The 15,878-nt window shown below is 41.9% G+C and overlaps 2 protein-coding genes across 4 annotated transcripts; both read left to right on the top strand.

The window, feature by feature from the left end:
- Positions 1–1,626: 1,626 nt before the first annotated feature.
- Positions 1,627–5,695, top strand: prim1 (DNA primase subunit 1). Its single transcript, XM_079181460.1, has 13 exons — positions 1,627–1,829; positions 2,323–2,480; positions 2,564–2,670; positions 2,752–2,825; positions 2,915–3,051; positions 3,740–3,798; positions 3,958–4,069; positions 4,208–4,297; positions 4,417–4,549; positions 4,644–4,713; positions 4,802–4,914; positions 5,267–5,365; positions 5,450–5,695. The coding sequence occupies exons 1-13, from the start codon at positions 1,721–1,723 to the stop codon at positions 5,467–5,469; spliced, it is 1,281 nt and encodes a 426-aa protein (XP_079037586.1). The 5' UTR covers positions 1,627–1,720; the 3' UTR covers positions 5,470–5,695.
- Positions 5,696–6,695: 1,000 nt separating this feature from the next.
- On the top strand, positions 6,696–15,026 carry naca (nascent polypeptide associated complex subunit alpha). Of its 3 annotated transcripts, XM_079170972.1 has the most exons (9): positions 6,701–6,742; positions 7,326–7,400; positions 10,721–12,892; positions 13,462–13,547; positions 13,802–13,879; positions 13,982–14,128; positions 14,331–14,459; positions 14,549–14,671; positions 14,912–15,026. In XM_079170972.1, exons 2-9 carry the CDS (start codon positions 7,331–7,333, stop codon positions 14,924–14,926), a joined length of 2,820 nt encoding a protein of 939 aa, XP_079027098.1. In that variant the 5' UTR covers positions 6,701–6,742; positions 7,326–7,330; the 3' UTR covers positions 14,927–15,026. The 3 variants fall into 3 exon arrangements, with proteins under 3 accessions (XP_079027100.1, XP_079027098.1, XP_079027099.1); XM_079170974.1 differs by lacking the exon at positions 10,721–12,892 and having other exon boundaries at positions 6,696–6,742; XM_079170973.1 differs by lacking the exons at positions 13,462–13,547; positions 13,802–13,879; positions 13,982–14,128; ... (1 more) ...; positions 14,549–14,671; positions 14,912–15,026 and having other exon boundaries at positions 6,703–6,742; positions 9,234–10,819.
- Positions 15,027–15,878: the final 852 nt, after the last annotated feature.

Below are 15,878 nucleotides of genomic sequence, written 5' to 3'. Positions count from 1 at the left end.
TATATGGACAAGTTAGGAGATGAGCCAGAATGAATACAATGAGAAAACAACTCACATTTAATGTACAGACGCGGTACAAAGGGCGACTGGTATTTTAAATCAGAAGTACAATAACTGAGAAGAGCTCTTATCGCTGCTCAGCCCTCAACCTTCAGTGTGAACAGCGCCACTTCAGTCACATGGAGTTTGATACTCTGGTTGGAAATAGAGAAGTAAAAAAAGACACATCATTATTAAGCAATCAGTGTTGCCACTAGACTGTGTGACTAGTGGGTAGGACAAAAAGGGGCACCACTATACTGCCAAAGTGCCCTTTTCAAATGTCAGAGCAAAGGGTGTCATTGTGCATTGCATACAAGTGTATCTGAATGAAGAGGGAATGGCATAAATTAGATACATTTAGCCAAAAAGAAACAATAGAAGACAGATGTGTGAAAACGTAAGCACATCTGGAGCTGCATCCTAGGTCATCTCTAAAACCAGGGAGGTCTATTTTTTTGTTTTTCACCTCTTTCCTGTGTAATCTTCAGTCATCTTTTATTTTGACTGTATTTTCTTCCCGTCGCCTTAAGAAAAGAAATGTTCATGAGTGTTTAAGAACCATTTATCTGCCATGATAAAAATGACCATCACATTCCCTGCAACAGGGCTCAGTGTGGCAACTCTGTAAATATTCCAATGAAACTATACTGCCCTCTAAAGGTGAATGAAATACATTACAGTCTCAACAAAGCCATGAAATCACAACACATTTAATAGGATCCAATATTTGTGTTGTTGTTGCTGGAGAGATTATAGAATTCTTCTCTGAAACAGATTTCTAAAAAGAAAGATCTGAGGTGCTGACAGTATTTAGCAGGTGTCAGGAACTCTGCATTTACAACATAAAGCTAGAGTCTTGAACGTTTCCCCCAAATTCACAGCAGATCAATGAGTTTAATTATTTATATATGGATGAAAGACATTGAAACTTAATTAATTAAAAACGACTGTTTTACAGATCTATTGTCATCTAAATCCTCTGGAGAAGATTAGAGTGATCATGGTCATTCAAAATATATTTTCTTGATTTCAAGGCAGTCCCAAATTTGGGTTGGTATTTATGTAACAATGTTGTGATAATAGCTAAGTTCTACATACATATATATTAGACAGTAAGTCCATTGTTTTCCTCTTTTTTGAAATTAATTGAGATTATATTTTAAAGTGTAAAAATGTGACTTTGCCTCCCCCTTTTTCTATCTCTCTCTAATGTTTAATTCTTCCATTTGTTTTTATTTGTTGCATTAATTTAATTGCGTCGAAACAGAGTCAAATGACTACACGTCCCATGATCCTCTCACCAGTCGGCGACACTTCCGGCTTCACTTCCGGTTATCAGTAAACGTCAACTAACGTCTATTTATAGAGCGGAGCGCAGCAACCACCCAAGTTCAACTACCTTTTGTCTTTACTTTTTTTGCTGGCTGATCGAACAGAGAAGCTAATTAGAGAAAACATCGAGCACTAACATTAAAAAAACGTTTCTTCAATTTTGGGTGACGTCACGGGCTCATCCTCGTTTTCATTGGTTCTCTCTCCTCTGCTTGAGAGTTTTTCCCGCGCGACTCTCGGCGTTAAACAACACACAGAACTGTCAGCGTGTAGCGGTAGAAAGCTAGCTTATTGTTGGCAGTTTAACGTACTCACACAACGGTTAACGGTGCTTTATTGTCAGATAATGTCATCCCCGAATTATGACTCGGCCTGTTTACCGGACTTATTGCCGCTTTACTACCGAAGGCTGTTCCCTTTCTCCCAGTATTATCGCTGGCTGAACTATGGAGGAGGTGAGTATCCTGGTTAAGCTAGCTAAAGTAGTATTAGTTAAAAGACTGCAGCTTTAGCCAGTGTTTTGTTATCTGTGATATAGCTGGCTGCATATGTTAGTGACATTGTGTACTAACTACTGTCTGTCTTGTTCAACATAATAGTAATAATAATAACTTTATTTATATAACACAGTTTACACAGTTTACAAAGTGGTTTGACAGACAAAGCAGCAAGAGCAAGACAATAATAACAACAGAAAGCTCAGTGAGACAGTTGATTCGAAAGAAATATATATAATTGTATTTAGTAAAATCAACAAATACAAATTAAACAGAAAAGCGACGACATCATATAAAAGCCAGTCTCTAAAAATGTATTTTAAGAAGTCATTTTAAAAGATGGATGTCCTCCATTACTGCTAGTGTACTTTTACTAATATTGGGGGACTAAAATATATATATATATATATATATATATATTTATTTGTTGTGTTTTCTTCTACAACCTCAGTGCAGAAGAACTACTTTCAGAATCGAGAGTTCTCCTTCACACTCAAAGATGACATCTATGTCCGCTACCAGTCGTTCAGTACGCAGGCCGAGCTGGAGAAGGAAATGCAGAAGATGAACCCGTACAAGATTGACATCGGAGCCATTTACAGTCACAGGGTGAGACTTGCATGCATCTTCTTTTGTTTGTGTGTGTGTGTCACAAGAGACATATCACGGATACATCTGTCTGTCACCCACAGCCCAATCAACACAACACAGTGAAGTCAGGAACCTTCCATGCCCTGGAGAAGGAGCTGGTGTTTGACATCGATATGACGGATTATGATGATGTCAGAAGCTGCTGCAGGTGAATTGATCACATGGTTTATTTTTGTTCAATTCAGTCTTGACAGTGACATCACTGAGCTAACATAAGCTCTAATGTTAGTGCTGCAGACATTTGCTGCAAGTGCTGGATCCTGATGACCATCGCCATCCGCATCCTAGACAGAGCTCTTCGAGGTTTGTTTCTTGAGGCACGTTGTCTTCGATTTTCTGCTGAATTATCATGAAGCACATTTCAATTTTTTTTCTATTTTTCTATTTTCTAGAGGACTTTGGTTTCCAGCAGCTGCTGTGGGTTTATTCCGGCAGAAGAGGAGTGCATTGCTGGGTGTGTGATGAAGCTGCCAGGAAGCTCTCTGTAGCCGCACGCTCTGCAGTTGCAGAATACCTTAGCCTGGTGAAGGTAACAGTATTTTACCTTTTTATAGATGATTAGCACAGATGTATTTATTAGCAGCAGAGTTTTGCATTCAGCATTGTGTGCATCAGTGTGTTTGTCTCAGGTAAAACATTGCCCCACCAATAAATTGGTCTTATTTCAGATACATTGACACATTTGATGGCCGATAAGTAACACAAAATTGCAGTTAAATACTTTTGAGGTAATGAGATATATATATATATATATATATATATATAGCTTTTTTTTTGTAATTCAATAAATAGTTATATGAAATAACTACATGGTTTTGTATGATACTTACTGAACGTTTTAAACCTAATTAAGAACTTTAGTGCAAAATTATTGTTTTTTCTGAGAAATTTGATTTAGTATGTGCTTGTTATTATTTCAGACAACGTAGTTGTGTATCACTACATCTGGATGGGATTTCTTTTCAATATGATTCCATTAAAAGACGATAAATTATCTCCCAGTTCCGGTTGTAGACCATGCCATTTATCGATTAATCACAAAAATTGTCAGATTAATCAGTGATGAAATAAGGGTTAGTTGCAGACCTATACGCATGAAAAGAATATTCAAAAACTGCTTTTTCTCTGACTAGATATGTCAGATATATTTTACCCTTCTCTTCACAAAACTGCTGAGTACATCTTTTGTGATGTTCTAGTCACTGCTGTTTTTTTAGGGAGGTGACGAGACGGTGAAGAAAGTTGTGCTCACAGATCCAATTCATCCTTTCATCAGGTAAGAATCCGATCCTTTTCAGAGTGACGGTCACTTTTGAAGCTGTAGCTGAGTCTGTTCTGTTTGTCTCTAAATGTGCCGACTGTCATTGAGGTTGCTGCCTCTTACACATCTTGCAGCTTCAAGGGTTTAAGAGTCTTGTACCTGTGATGTCAACAGGGAGTCTCTGACTTTGGTGGAGCGATACTTTCCCCGGTACGCACTACAGGAACAGGACATACTGGGCCGCAAGGAATCTGTCGACAAAGTGTTGGCGCTCACGCCGGAAGATATCCTTTTTTAGGGTGGAGAGAAAAAAAGATTTTTCTCTGAAATGTGATTCTGAAATAAGAGAGCATGATCTCTTTTTCTGTTTGGTTAAAACCTTTGTGAAAATAACTGGACTTGACCTTAACTCCAGCTTTCACATGTGAGAAAAGAATTACAGCAGGACTTCCAAAACGAGAAGAAACCAGAGAACCGTTGGAAGCTGGTGAAGGATCAAGCCAAAAGGAAACAGGTTGGTAATTCTGTTCGCGTCGCATGATGAGTTGTTTAACCCTGAATTTATTTTTTAATATTACAGCTAGACGGCTTATAATGAACACAGGCACAATGATGTAATCTCTCTTCCCCCAGGGCACTTCCAAAAAGGGCCAATACTTTGAGAAAGAAATCATGCTGCAGTATTGTTACCCGCGGCTCGACGTGAACGTCAGTAAAGGGGTGAACCATTTGCTGAAGAGCCCCTTCAGTGTCCACCCCAAAACAGGTGAGCGCAGATCTAATGGGATTTGATCAAGATGGCGTGGTGGATACAACACAGATGGTCTCACTGTGGCTTCTCTCTTTTCAACTCTGGCCAGGGCGCATTTCTGTTCCCATGGACCTCAAAGAACTAGAGACGTTTGATCCTTTTGCTGTGCCCACAATCAGGTGAGCGATAATGTAATGCTCTGCTGTGTGCAGCGTTTGATGTTCGTCAGAGATGGTGTTGTGACTTTATTTTTTATTTATTTTCCAGTCAGATCTGTGAGGAGCTGGATCGACCGAGGACGGGCGAAGACGAAGAGAAGACCGAGGACGCCAAGGAGAAGGAAAACGAGAAGGACGCAGCCGAGAGACGAAAGATCAGAGGTGAGATTGTGAAAGCTAAATTTCAGGCTCATTGTTGTACACAGAAGAGCCTATAAGTAGGTCAACACAAGGTAATCTGGAAAAAGACATTCAAAATGATGCAAATGTGGTCCATCAACTGTGACATGAACCTTAATTCAATATGAAAATACACTGCCGTTACTGAACAACAGTGTGAGGCCTCATGTGCTTCTCTTCCAATAATAAGAGAGGATAGGACTCATCAAATTCATGTTGTTTTATGATAATTAGTCGTTAAAAGCAGGATGATTCATTTTTACCCCAACCACCAATGAGAACCCAGGGCTCTTTAGTTTATTCTAAAGCTCACTGATTGTTCTTTTCTTGACAGATTACAAACGAACCAGCCTGGGGAAGTATGTGAAATACTTTGATCAGTTTCTGGATGGGTTGGCTCGCTCGTGGAAAGGAGAACTTCTCAAAAAAAGTGGTCCGTATTATTCGTAGTGGATGAAATGAGGGAAGAGTGACTTTTAAGAAATTCTTTCATGTAATGCATTTTTTTTTTTTTTAGATCTTCAGAAAGACTTCTGAACTGGATCAACAACCAGGACGTGATGCAGAAGACACATATTGTTAATAACTCCTTATTACTTCATCTAATGTGTTTAATTGCACTCATAAGAGATTCTGTAATGATACATTAATAAACAAAATATAAGCAAATTATCACCTTACTCAAGAATACCAATGTCATGCTGTTTGCCTGTTCTTTTTCTATTGTACAGTCATTTGTGAAAATAAATTTGATAGTTCAACTTTTTCGAAATCTTGTATTCAAGTGACTTTTATTAAGACCACAAGACGTTTTGCAGATTTAGTTTTTGTTATCTGGAATAGCGAGCAGCTAGGTTAGTTTGTTCATTTGATAAACAATATTTCTCACTGATAAATATGAGGATGATGGCGTCTGTTTATATTTATTATTTATTTTTCAGAAATTAGGGTTATAGTTCTCCAGTGTTTGTGGGGTTAATTTGCCCCTTAACTGCAGTCATCCAGGTTTTGTTGAGGCATCTAGTGTACATTGTTTGTATCTAGCCTGTAAATACTGACGTTATTGAGGTTTTGCCACAAACGACAGTGTAAAGCATTACGTCTTGTATTCTCAGCCTGGGTGTGCTTTTAATTAGAATCTCTATTTAAACGTCCACTAATGTGTATATAGTATCCCCTGTATCTCTCTATATAGTGCTGCAATGTTACTAAGCAAATTTACTACAATTTATCTAATAATATAGTGACTTTCAGATGTAGGTTTTACATATGAAACATAACATTTTCTTATGAACAGTGGTACACTGTATAGACTAATCTTCCCAACGGTATGTATATAAAGTAGTTTAAATGACCTCCAGATAGATCAATTATGCTGTTATGAAAAGTACATGCTGTACTTAGGTAGATGTTTTTAATGTCTTTACTTGTTTTACTTGCTGTGGTGTGTTTTTACTTTGTTGTATAGCTGCTTTTACTCAAACCAACTGTCACCTGTTTTCTAGTAACAGCTGTCAGTTGGCTTGACTGACATTCGAAGAAGTATAAAGTAGCACAAAATAGGCAAGTAAAAATACTCAAAATGTAATCTATTATAGTTTAGTAAAATGCTGTTGTTTTTCAAGAAGCCAACGCCTTTAATACTACTGTATATGGATGTGATTAGATTTTTTATGGTAAAAAAAAAGACTGATATTGTGCCTTTTAAATAACCCGGAAGTAGAAAGTGCCCCTCTAAACCGGATATTACCGTGAAGCTGAGGTCAGAAGTTCTCTCTCACAGCCATCTTGGATATAGCGTCCCAAGTCGGTGAGTGTCTCCTCTGATAATCCAACATCATCCACTCGTTTTTCACATATTCCCGTCTGTATTTAATGTTTAATACGTTAAAGTAAAGTACTGTCATCAGGCCGGTACAGATATGTGTCCACTTTCGTCCCTCGGTTCTCTGATATAAGTCCCGTTGTACCGCTGATTACCTGCTCAAAATGGGGGAACATGACTTCCCAGTTTACTAGCAGGCTGTTCAGGGCCTCAGTGAGCTGTGAAACTATTAGTGTGAGGGTTTAATTGTGACAACTTTAAATCTTGGTAAAATGTAACGGTAGGTTGTGTTACTTGTCGTTAGCTTCCCCCGCTCGCTAAGCCTGTTGATAGCAGTTAGCTAACAGACGCTAACGTTAGCTAAATGTTGCTCCAATAGAGAGTACGGAGCTAAAGCATGGGCTCAGTCACCTGTTCAACCAGCTGCAAGTCTGTCTGAATGGGCTCACTACTCCGTGCTAATCCGCTAAATGTCACATACGTTATCTTGTTTACATTTTTTTTTACACCACTAGTAGTTTACTATGATTTTAGCTTTGAGCTAATAAACTGTTTATTTCCTCACTAGCAACCATGCCTGGTGAAGCCACAGAAACGGTCCCAGTTACCGAGCAGGAGATGCAGCAGCCTCAAGTGGAGACCGGTTCGTATATTTAAAACTTCACTTCAACGTGCATGTAACATGCAAATTAAAACAACGGGGTCCTGGAACTCAACGAACGGGGTGACATGTTCAACAAATGGCCGTCTATGGGAGGTTATTTGTTGAGTAAGGGGACCAATAATGGATGATTTTAGGTTATTTGGTTCATGGAGCGGACTCGGCTGGCCGGACACCTATCTGATGTAACAGGTGACGGTTATTTTGACTGTCACCGGCCATGTGTTGAGATATTTGTAACAGTAGTTTGACCACTGAGGGATCGGCAGTGGTGATATTGTTTGCCTCGGTTTGAAAAGGGTAATCCAGGACCCCTCCTTGTATTTACTCAAACTCACAATGGTGTGTGGTGACTTGCACTGACAACTGGATTTAGCACACAATGCATGGTGTTGTGTGTGTGTGTGTGTGTGTGTGTGTGTGTTTTGTTTTCCCTGTGCACAAAAAAAATGCCTTCAACCCACTTTGCATAGATTAAAAGTTGCCTATTTACTTCGAGCTATTCAAATAAACTCAACGCATATTGTTAGGATAGTAAATGTGTTTAAGTTATTTTTTAAAGTGATAAGCTGGCACCAAAGCATACTTTGCATAATGGACATCTTTTGAAAGTCATAAGTCTGAATATTGTAAATGGTTCCCTTTTTTATTTTTTTTACACCAAAATTAGGTAAAGTGATCAATGGATTTGCCTGATACTTGAACACATCCGTAATCCTGGATGTGTTTGCGTATCAGGTTAGCGTGCTGGATGAAAAAAAGATTTCCGCATACTTGTCATTGTTTTGATACATTTTTGTTCTCGCATTGGAGACTGTGGACATAACATCACGTTATTGTTTGGCAATACAAACTCCATTGCGACAAAAGACTCGGATGACAGATTTCTCATTTCAATAAATGCTTGTCCTAAATAACAATGGATAGGAAAAATACTGATGCAGCTTCAACCTAGGGTTACACGGTTGATCTAATATGAATAGCGATCACAATTTTGGCTTCCCACAATTAAATGAGCACGCTGGCCTGCGATGTTGACGTTCGTGCCCCCGACTGTAAGCTTTACAGCGCCCCTCGTCTGGACCTGGCTGTGCCCCGGGGCTGTGGACTTGTGCCTGCTCTGCCCGCTCTCCCTGTGGGAAGAAATGGTGCTCCCGGCGTGACAGTCGAAATAGTCTTTATCGTCATTTTGGCCATAATGTCATAGCCCTTCTTTAACCTGGGATGGTCATTACTGGACACTACTTAAAATAAGGTCACATGATGGGTCATTATTTCATAGGGATTGTGTTTTTGCCGGCATCTTTTCACAACACTATTAATGGTAACTACAATACTCTCATCTTAGAATGAAAGGCTTTTTGAAATGGATTTCAAAGGGATTTTGGATGTTAAGTATTGGCTCTGTAGACTTTGCTATGGAGCATTACAATAATGGACACACTGTGCTTTCCAAAAAAATTCAAGGCTTTAGTAAATACATGCATAGCTTATTTTCATGCAAAGTTGTCCATTGATCTTCTGGTGTTTATCTCACATGGAAGCTGCATGGGGTTTGGGATGTGGGATTATTTTTTCCTGAACTGCACCTAACACCCCCCACCTTTTAAACTTTGGCAAACCAAGAGCCGATAACACGTCGATTAACTTTTCACAAACTCATCGTTTCTGTCCACATGTGGAGCACGATTTCTTTCTCACTTCACGGTGTATTCCTGAAGCTCTTTAAAATTTCCGTTGAATTAGAATTGCTCCCCGAACAATTACTGTGATTTCCCCTTCCCCCTGTTACTCCTGTTACTTTTCCTTAATCAGCTGTAGGAGTATTGAGTTCTTCTGCTCCTCCTGAGATGGCCATTCCTGTGAGCAAAACAATCCCACTGGAGAATCCTCCAGAAACCTCTCTTCCTGCTCAAGAGGCGGACTCCCCAGAAGAAGCTAGCGTTCAGACTACTGGTGATCAAGCAAATGGCGTAGCTGCGACCGAAGAAAAGACCGAGCTTACTGAAGGGACTGATTTGGCGGCAACACCTGACCCACAACAACCCACAACTGCTGACCCGGCAGGGGCCTTGGCTGACCTGCCAGTTCCTGAAGAGCCTGTGCCTTCTGCTGATACTCCCATTGTTTCCTCAGAGGAGCCACATGCTGCCGCTCCAACTGTAGAGGTACAAAGTCAGGAGTCTGTTGTTGCTGCTGAAGAATCGGCCAGCCAAGAGGCGGAGCAGATTTCTGTTGACGCAAAAGTCCCTGAGGACGATCCTAGTGCAGTGGCAGAAGAAATTCCTGATGATCCAAAACCATCTCCTCCTGAAGACGTCATTGCAAACGGTGAAGATGTGAAGGCAACGGATGCCCCAGTGACTGAGGTAGAAGAGTCGAGGGATCTTTGCCCGGATGCCGCTGAAGATAAAGTATTGCCTATTGAAGTGAATGTCAACGTGGCTACTCAGAATGAAAATCTTGAGAAGAAAGAAGCTGTAACAATTCTCCCCAAGGCCGTTCAGTCAAAGGAGTCCTCCAAACGTGAACGACCACCTCATTCCACTTGCCACCTGTCAGGTTGGTTTGTCCTGATAAGCAAGCACTCCCCCTCTCCATACCTTTTGTCGCGATCATTTCAATGAGCCTTTTTTGATTGGGTTAGGCAGATCTTTTTTCCAGGTGGTAACATGAGTGATACAAGTTCAAATGGACAACGGTTTATTGCGTCTGATTCCTTATGGTTTTCTTCTTTTATGTGGTTTATTAAAATAATTTTTTATTTTTTTTGTCTGCGTCTTAAGTGATGAAGTCTATGCTAAAGGTGTAGATATCAGTCTTTTTATTTTCCTTTTATGACGCATGGTCAGGAACTGCTTTGTTTTACTGAAGTTATATTTGTATCCATTGTGATACGTTTTATTTGAAAGGAAATGCTTAACTGTACTTGCATTTAAGAAAAGTTAATTCACTTGTCTAATGGTTGGTCAGATCTACCTTGAAACATCAGTTCAGTGGAACAATAGCAGGTGTGTTTTATGCATCATCATGATGTGGTGATATGTATTGCAAATAGGATTTTCCCGTTTGTCTTAATTGCATCTTGACTAAATACAGAATGTGGGTTTCTTTTTGGAAGTAAGTAGTATGGACTGTGCATTCTGAGTGGCGTTTGCATCGAACTCTAAAGTTAGACAGGTATGGCGTTTTCCTAACCCCTAAGCAAGGAGATTGCGTCTTGGTTTGTGATCATTTAACCCGCATGAGTGCGACCTCCCCTTTTCCCGTCCAAAAATGTAAAGATTGATTTTTCTATTCAGCTACACCTCCTGCCCCAGCTTCCTCCCAGAAACCTCAGGCAGCTTCTGGCTCTGCAAAGCCCAAAGGCAAAGATGCCAAGAGTGCGCAGGGCTTTTCTGCCCCAAAGGCTGTCCCTGGCAGAAGAAAACGCTCCTCTATGTCTGCCTCCTCTCCCACCTCACCAAAATCCACTTCTTCCACTACCCCCCTGTCAGCTGTGCCATCTCCCCTAGCTTCCTCACCTGGCATCTCTTCTGCTCATCAGGCTAAAAGCTTCACCCCAAAAATTGTCAAGGCTGGCAAACAAGGAAAAGCTAAGAAAGGAGAGGCGTTTGTGCCTGTTCCTTCCCCTGTGGAGTGCAAGGTGACACCAGTGATTGAAAAACGAGTAGAGGCTAACCCCAAGCAAACTGTAGTTGAAGCTAAACCTACAGCTGCTGCGAAGCTAGTTGCAGCCCCAGCTGCTTTTAAAGTTACCTCAAAGCCTGCTGTGGCAGCTCCGGTTTCATTTTCAGATACTCTTGCATCTAGCCCCCCCACATCATTTGAGTTTAAGACTGCTTCATCAAAATCTGCTCCTGTTATTGTAGCTGCTGATGATGAACTCCCTCCACTTATCCCACCTGAGAGGCCAATTAAAATGCAGGAACCTGCACCCTCTGTAAAGGTAGCAACCCAACCCAAGATCGATATTGAGCCCAAGTCTGTCCCTGTTGAGGTTGCTACGCCCAAACCGGCTTTTGTTGAGGTTGCTAAACCCGCTCCCGTTGAGGCGGTTGAGGTTGCTAAACCCGCTCCCGTTGAGGTTGCTATGCCCAAACCCGCTTTCGTTGAGGTTGCTATGCCCAAACCCGCTCCCGTTGAGGTTGCTAAGCCCAAACCCGCTCCCGTTGAGGTTGCTATGCCCAAACCCGCTTTCGTTGAGGTTGCTATGCCCAAACCCGCTTTCGTTGAGGTTGCTATGCCCAAACCCGCTCCCATTGAGGTTGCTATGCCCAAACCCGCTCCCGTTGAGGTTGCTATGCCCAAACCCGCTCCCGTTGAGGTTGCTATGCCCAAACCCGCTCCCGTTGAGGTTGCTATGCCCAAACCCGCTCCCGTTGAGGTTGCTAAGCCCAAACCCGCTCCCGTTGAGGTTGCTATGCCCAAACCCGCTCTCGTTGAGGTTGCTATGCCCAAACCCGCTTTCGTTGAGGTTGCTATGCCCAAACCCGCTCCCGTTGAGGTTGCTATGCCCAAACCCGCTCCCGTTGAGGTTGCTCTGCCCAAACCCGCTCCCATTGAGGTTGCTATGCCCAAACCCGCTCCCGTTGAGGCGGTTGAGGTTGCTAAGCCCAAACCCGCTCCCGTTGAGGAGGTTGAGGTTGCTAAACCCGCTCCAGTTGAGGTTGCTAAACCCGCTCCAGTTGAGGCGGTTGAGGTTGCTAAGCCCGCTCCAGTTGAGGTGGTTGAGGTTGCCAAACCCACTCCCGCTCCCGTTGAGGTTGCTAAGCCAGCTGCTGAAGCTAAACCGGCTCCCGTTGAGGCTGCTATGCCCAAACCCGCTCCCATTGAGTCTGCTAAGCCGGCTGCAGAGGCTAAACCCGCTCCCGTTGAGGCTGCTAAGCCCGTTCCCGTTGAGGCTACTATGCCCAAACCTGCTCCCGTTGAGGCTGCTAAGCCGGCTGCAGAGCCCAAACCCGCTCCCGTTGAGGCTGCTAAGCCCGTTCCCGTTGAGGCTACTATGCCCAAACCTGCTCCCGTTGAGGCTGCTAAGCCGGCTGCAGAGCCCAAGCCCGCTCCCGTTGAGGCTGCTAAGCCCGCTCCCGTTGAGGCTGCTAAACCTGCTCCTGTTGAGGCTAAACCCGCTCCTGTTGAGGCTGCAGAACCTAAGCCCGCTGCTGAGGCTAAACCAGCTACAGCGGAGGCCCCTGTAATTTGTGCTAAGCCAGTAAGCAAGGCTGAATTGGCTGAGGTTAAGGTGGCACCCTCTGAGATAGCCACGCCTGCCAAACCAGTAGCTGAGCCTGCCGTTTCTGCCCCAGTTCCCCATAAACTCACATTTGCCGAGGCAGTTGCTAAACCGGCCCCAGTTAAGCCAGAGGGTGAGGTAGTTGGTAAGACTCCTTCAGAACACATCTCATCACCCAAACCTGCCCCTCCCCCTCCTAAAACCCCGGTCAAGGTGGAGCCTGTGATCAAGAACGACAAGGGTATTTTCTTCTTTCTCTTCTTTTGTGCCATCTGTTTTTCCTTCTGCATTCTGGGAACTGCTCAGATGCTTAGATATGCTGTTCTCTTAAAAAGTAATGGTTGTGAAGTGTACATTAGCTTTGTTTTGTATTGTCCTTTCTCGAAGATGCTACTTAGTTGCTGACATGGAGGCCTCTGTTGTTGGAAACAGGCAGTTGTGTTGCATACTGTCTGCCATGTTGTGCCGTTTTATGTGCGATCATAGGACGTCTAACATTCTTTATTTTCTCAAAGAAGATGTCTAGTATCGTCTGAATGTGGTATTGGGTAGGAGAGTTGATTACTGTTTGACGTTAAATCGCTGAAGTCACAGTGACCCTTTTGCAACATCAATTGATTGTTGTTGCAGTTTTACATTTTATTTAAATGTTAGGTGGGTGTATGATCATCCTGGGTAAAAACAAATCCTGTTTTGAAACCCGTTTAACCTATTTTCATTCCCCAGGATTAATGCAGCATATTTTATGACTTTCAAATATACATGTATGTAGTTGTTGGCATGTTGTGACTAAATGTTTTTTGTTTGTAGGATCCGGTACAGAGTCGGACAGCGATGACTCAGTCCCTGATTTGGAGGAACAGGATTCTGCACAGACACAGACGCAGCAGGCTCAGGTGAGAGTCTGGTCTTAAATCTCATGTCCTCTGTTGACATGAACCTAAACGGAAAAGAACGGATGTTTGTCCTTTACTCTTCAGTGATGATTAACACAGTGACTTTCGTTCTTCTGAGCCTCCTGAAGCCACCCTTTCTGTCCTGAGAAGAGAAAGTGTTTACACAATGACTTGCATTACATCAAACTCTCCTTATCCCTCGGTGTGCATTTACTTTGTAGATGTAAAATATGGATGAATCTTGTCTCTCGCAGCTTGCTGCTGCTGCTGAAATAGACGAGGAACCGGTCAGCAAAGCCAAACAGAGCCGCAGTGAAAAGAAGGCACGAAAGGTAATGAGGGCTCTTAGTGTTTTAAACAATCTAATTCCCACTTTTCTTCTTTGTGATGGTCTAAATTGGCCACATTTGTAAAATGACTTGTGTTTCTTGCAGGCAATGTCAAAGCTCGGTCTCAGGCAGGTAACGGGGGTCACCAGGGTCACCATTCGCAAGTCAAAGAACATCTTGTTTGTAATCACCAAACCAGACGTCTACAAGAGCCCAGCATCAGACACATACATCGTCTTCGGTGAAGCTAAGGTATGTAGCCAACATCCATACTAGCCACCTTTTAGTCTTCATCCCTTGTAGAGCTGATTGTCCCACTATCCTTTCTAGCTGCAGAATACTGATTTTTAAAGATCCACTGAGTTTGTCAGAATGGTGCAAAAAGCTCTCGACTGAAAGTGTTCTGCCAAATAATGTTGTCTTAATCTCTCATTTTTATCTTTGTGTTCTCTAGATCGAAGATCTTTCCCAGCAAGCCCAGCTGGCTGCCGCAGAAAAATTCAAGGTCCAGGGAGAAGCTGTATCAAACATCCAGGAAAACACACAGACGCCAACAGTACAGGAGGAAAGCGAAGAAGAAGAGGTAAGATGTCATTTTATTCAAGTGAAGATAAAGGAATACACCGTTTTTACATGAGATGTAACAAGTAATTACTCGTGTCATTTTTACAGGTGGATGAGACCGGAGTCGAGGTCAAGGACATCGAACTCGTTATGTCACAAGCCAACGTGTCGCGAGCGAAGGCTGTACGCGCCCTGAAAAACAACAACAACGACATTGTCAATGCTATTATGGTAAGATTGAGGGAGTAAAACGGCTGAGTCGTTACAGAAAAAGCCACTTAAATTGCTCACTAAGAGCTTTGTGAGTGAGCATGGAAAACTCTTCAGTGATGATTAACACAGTGACTTTCGTTCTTCTGATTTTACTGAAGCCAACCTTTCTGTCCTGAGAAAAGAGTATCTCTTTATATTGTGGAAAATAACTAATCAACACACATGATGATAAATCTTTTTTTTTGTTCTCTTTTGCAGGAGTTGACGATGTAATGGGACCCTGGCAACAGGGTTGAAGACAGGTTGCTGATTTAAGCTCATTTATACAATTTATACCCAAGATGGAAATAAAGTTGTGGATGATAAATTGAAATTGTTTTGGTTTGGAGACTTTTTATTGTGTGCTGGTTGAATGATTGACTGTTGGTTTAGTTATATCCTTTTTATATGGATTCTTCACTTTTCTATTCTCACAAATAAGTATTTATGGGTCACGAGGAGCTGGACCAATCCCAGCATCGCATTGAGCAGACGCCAGTTCATAAGTCCCACTGATTTATTTTATAATTGGACCTCTGGATTTAGTAAAATAATATATATGAAAAATGTCACAAGCCAATAAAAGTAAGGCAATGGGAACAACGGGTTTGGTTTGTATTGTGTGTAATTCTGATCTGAAAAGTAGTCAGTAAATACAGCTTTCAGATAAATATAAAGGTATAAGTACTGTCCATTTCAAATACTTAAGTTGAGTAAAAATGCCTACAAATTGTACTAAATGGTTAGCGCTGTAGTTTTTCTATCTGTAGTGGCTCATGGAGCTGTTTAATGAGTGGGTCCACATCTTGTTTATCATGCATGCACATGAGGACCACGTGACGCATACATAGTCCTACCAATGGTGTGACACTATCCCACTAAACAGATGAGCAGCGATGTGCCAATAAAGATGAGGAAGAAAGCTGCAAGCTGGGAACATAAAGAAAGTCAATGCTGCATTGAAAATTATTTTTAAATGTTTTATGAGAGGAAGTACATTCAAATTATTACTATAATTGATATACTTAATTACTACAAGCGCAGTATCCTTTGTCTTTAAGGAATCTTGAGGGGATATTTAACCATTTTGGGGGCAACGTGAATAGAGGGAGGCTCTCAAATGCTCATTGCATCCATAAACCAGAACATTTCTAACTTCACTCATTGGACCTCACTTTATACAATA

The sequence above is a fragment of the Pholis gunnellus genome (assembly GCF_910591455.1).
Source record: "Pholis gunnellus genome assembly, chromosome: 2".
NCBI lineage: Eukaryota > Metazoa > Chordata > Actinopteri > Perciformes > Pholidae > Pholis > Pholis gunnellus.
This window is presented reverse-complemented; position numbering and strand designations above follow the sequence as displayed.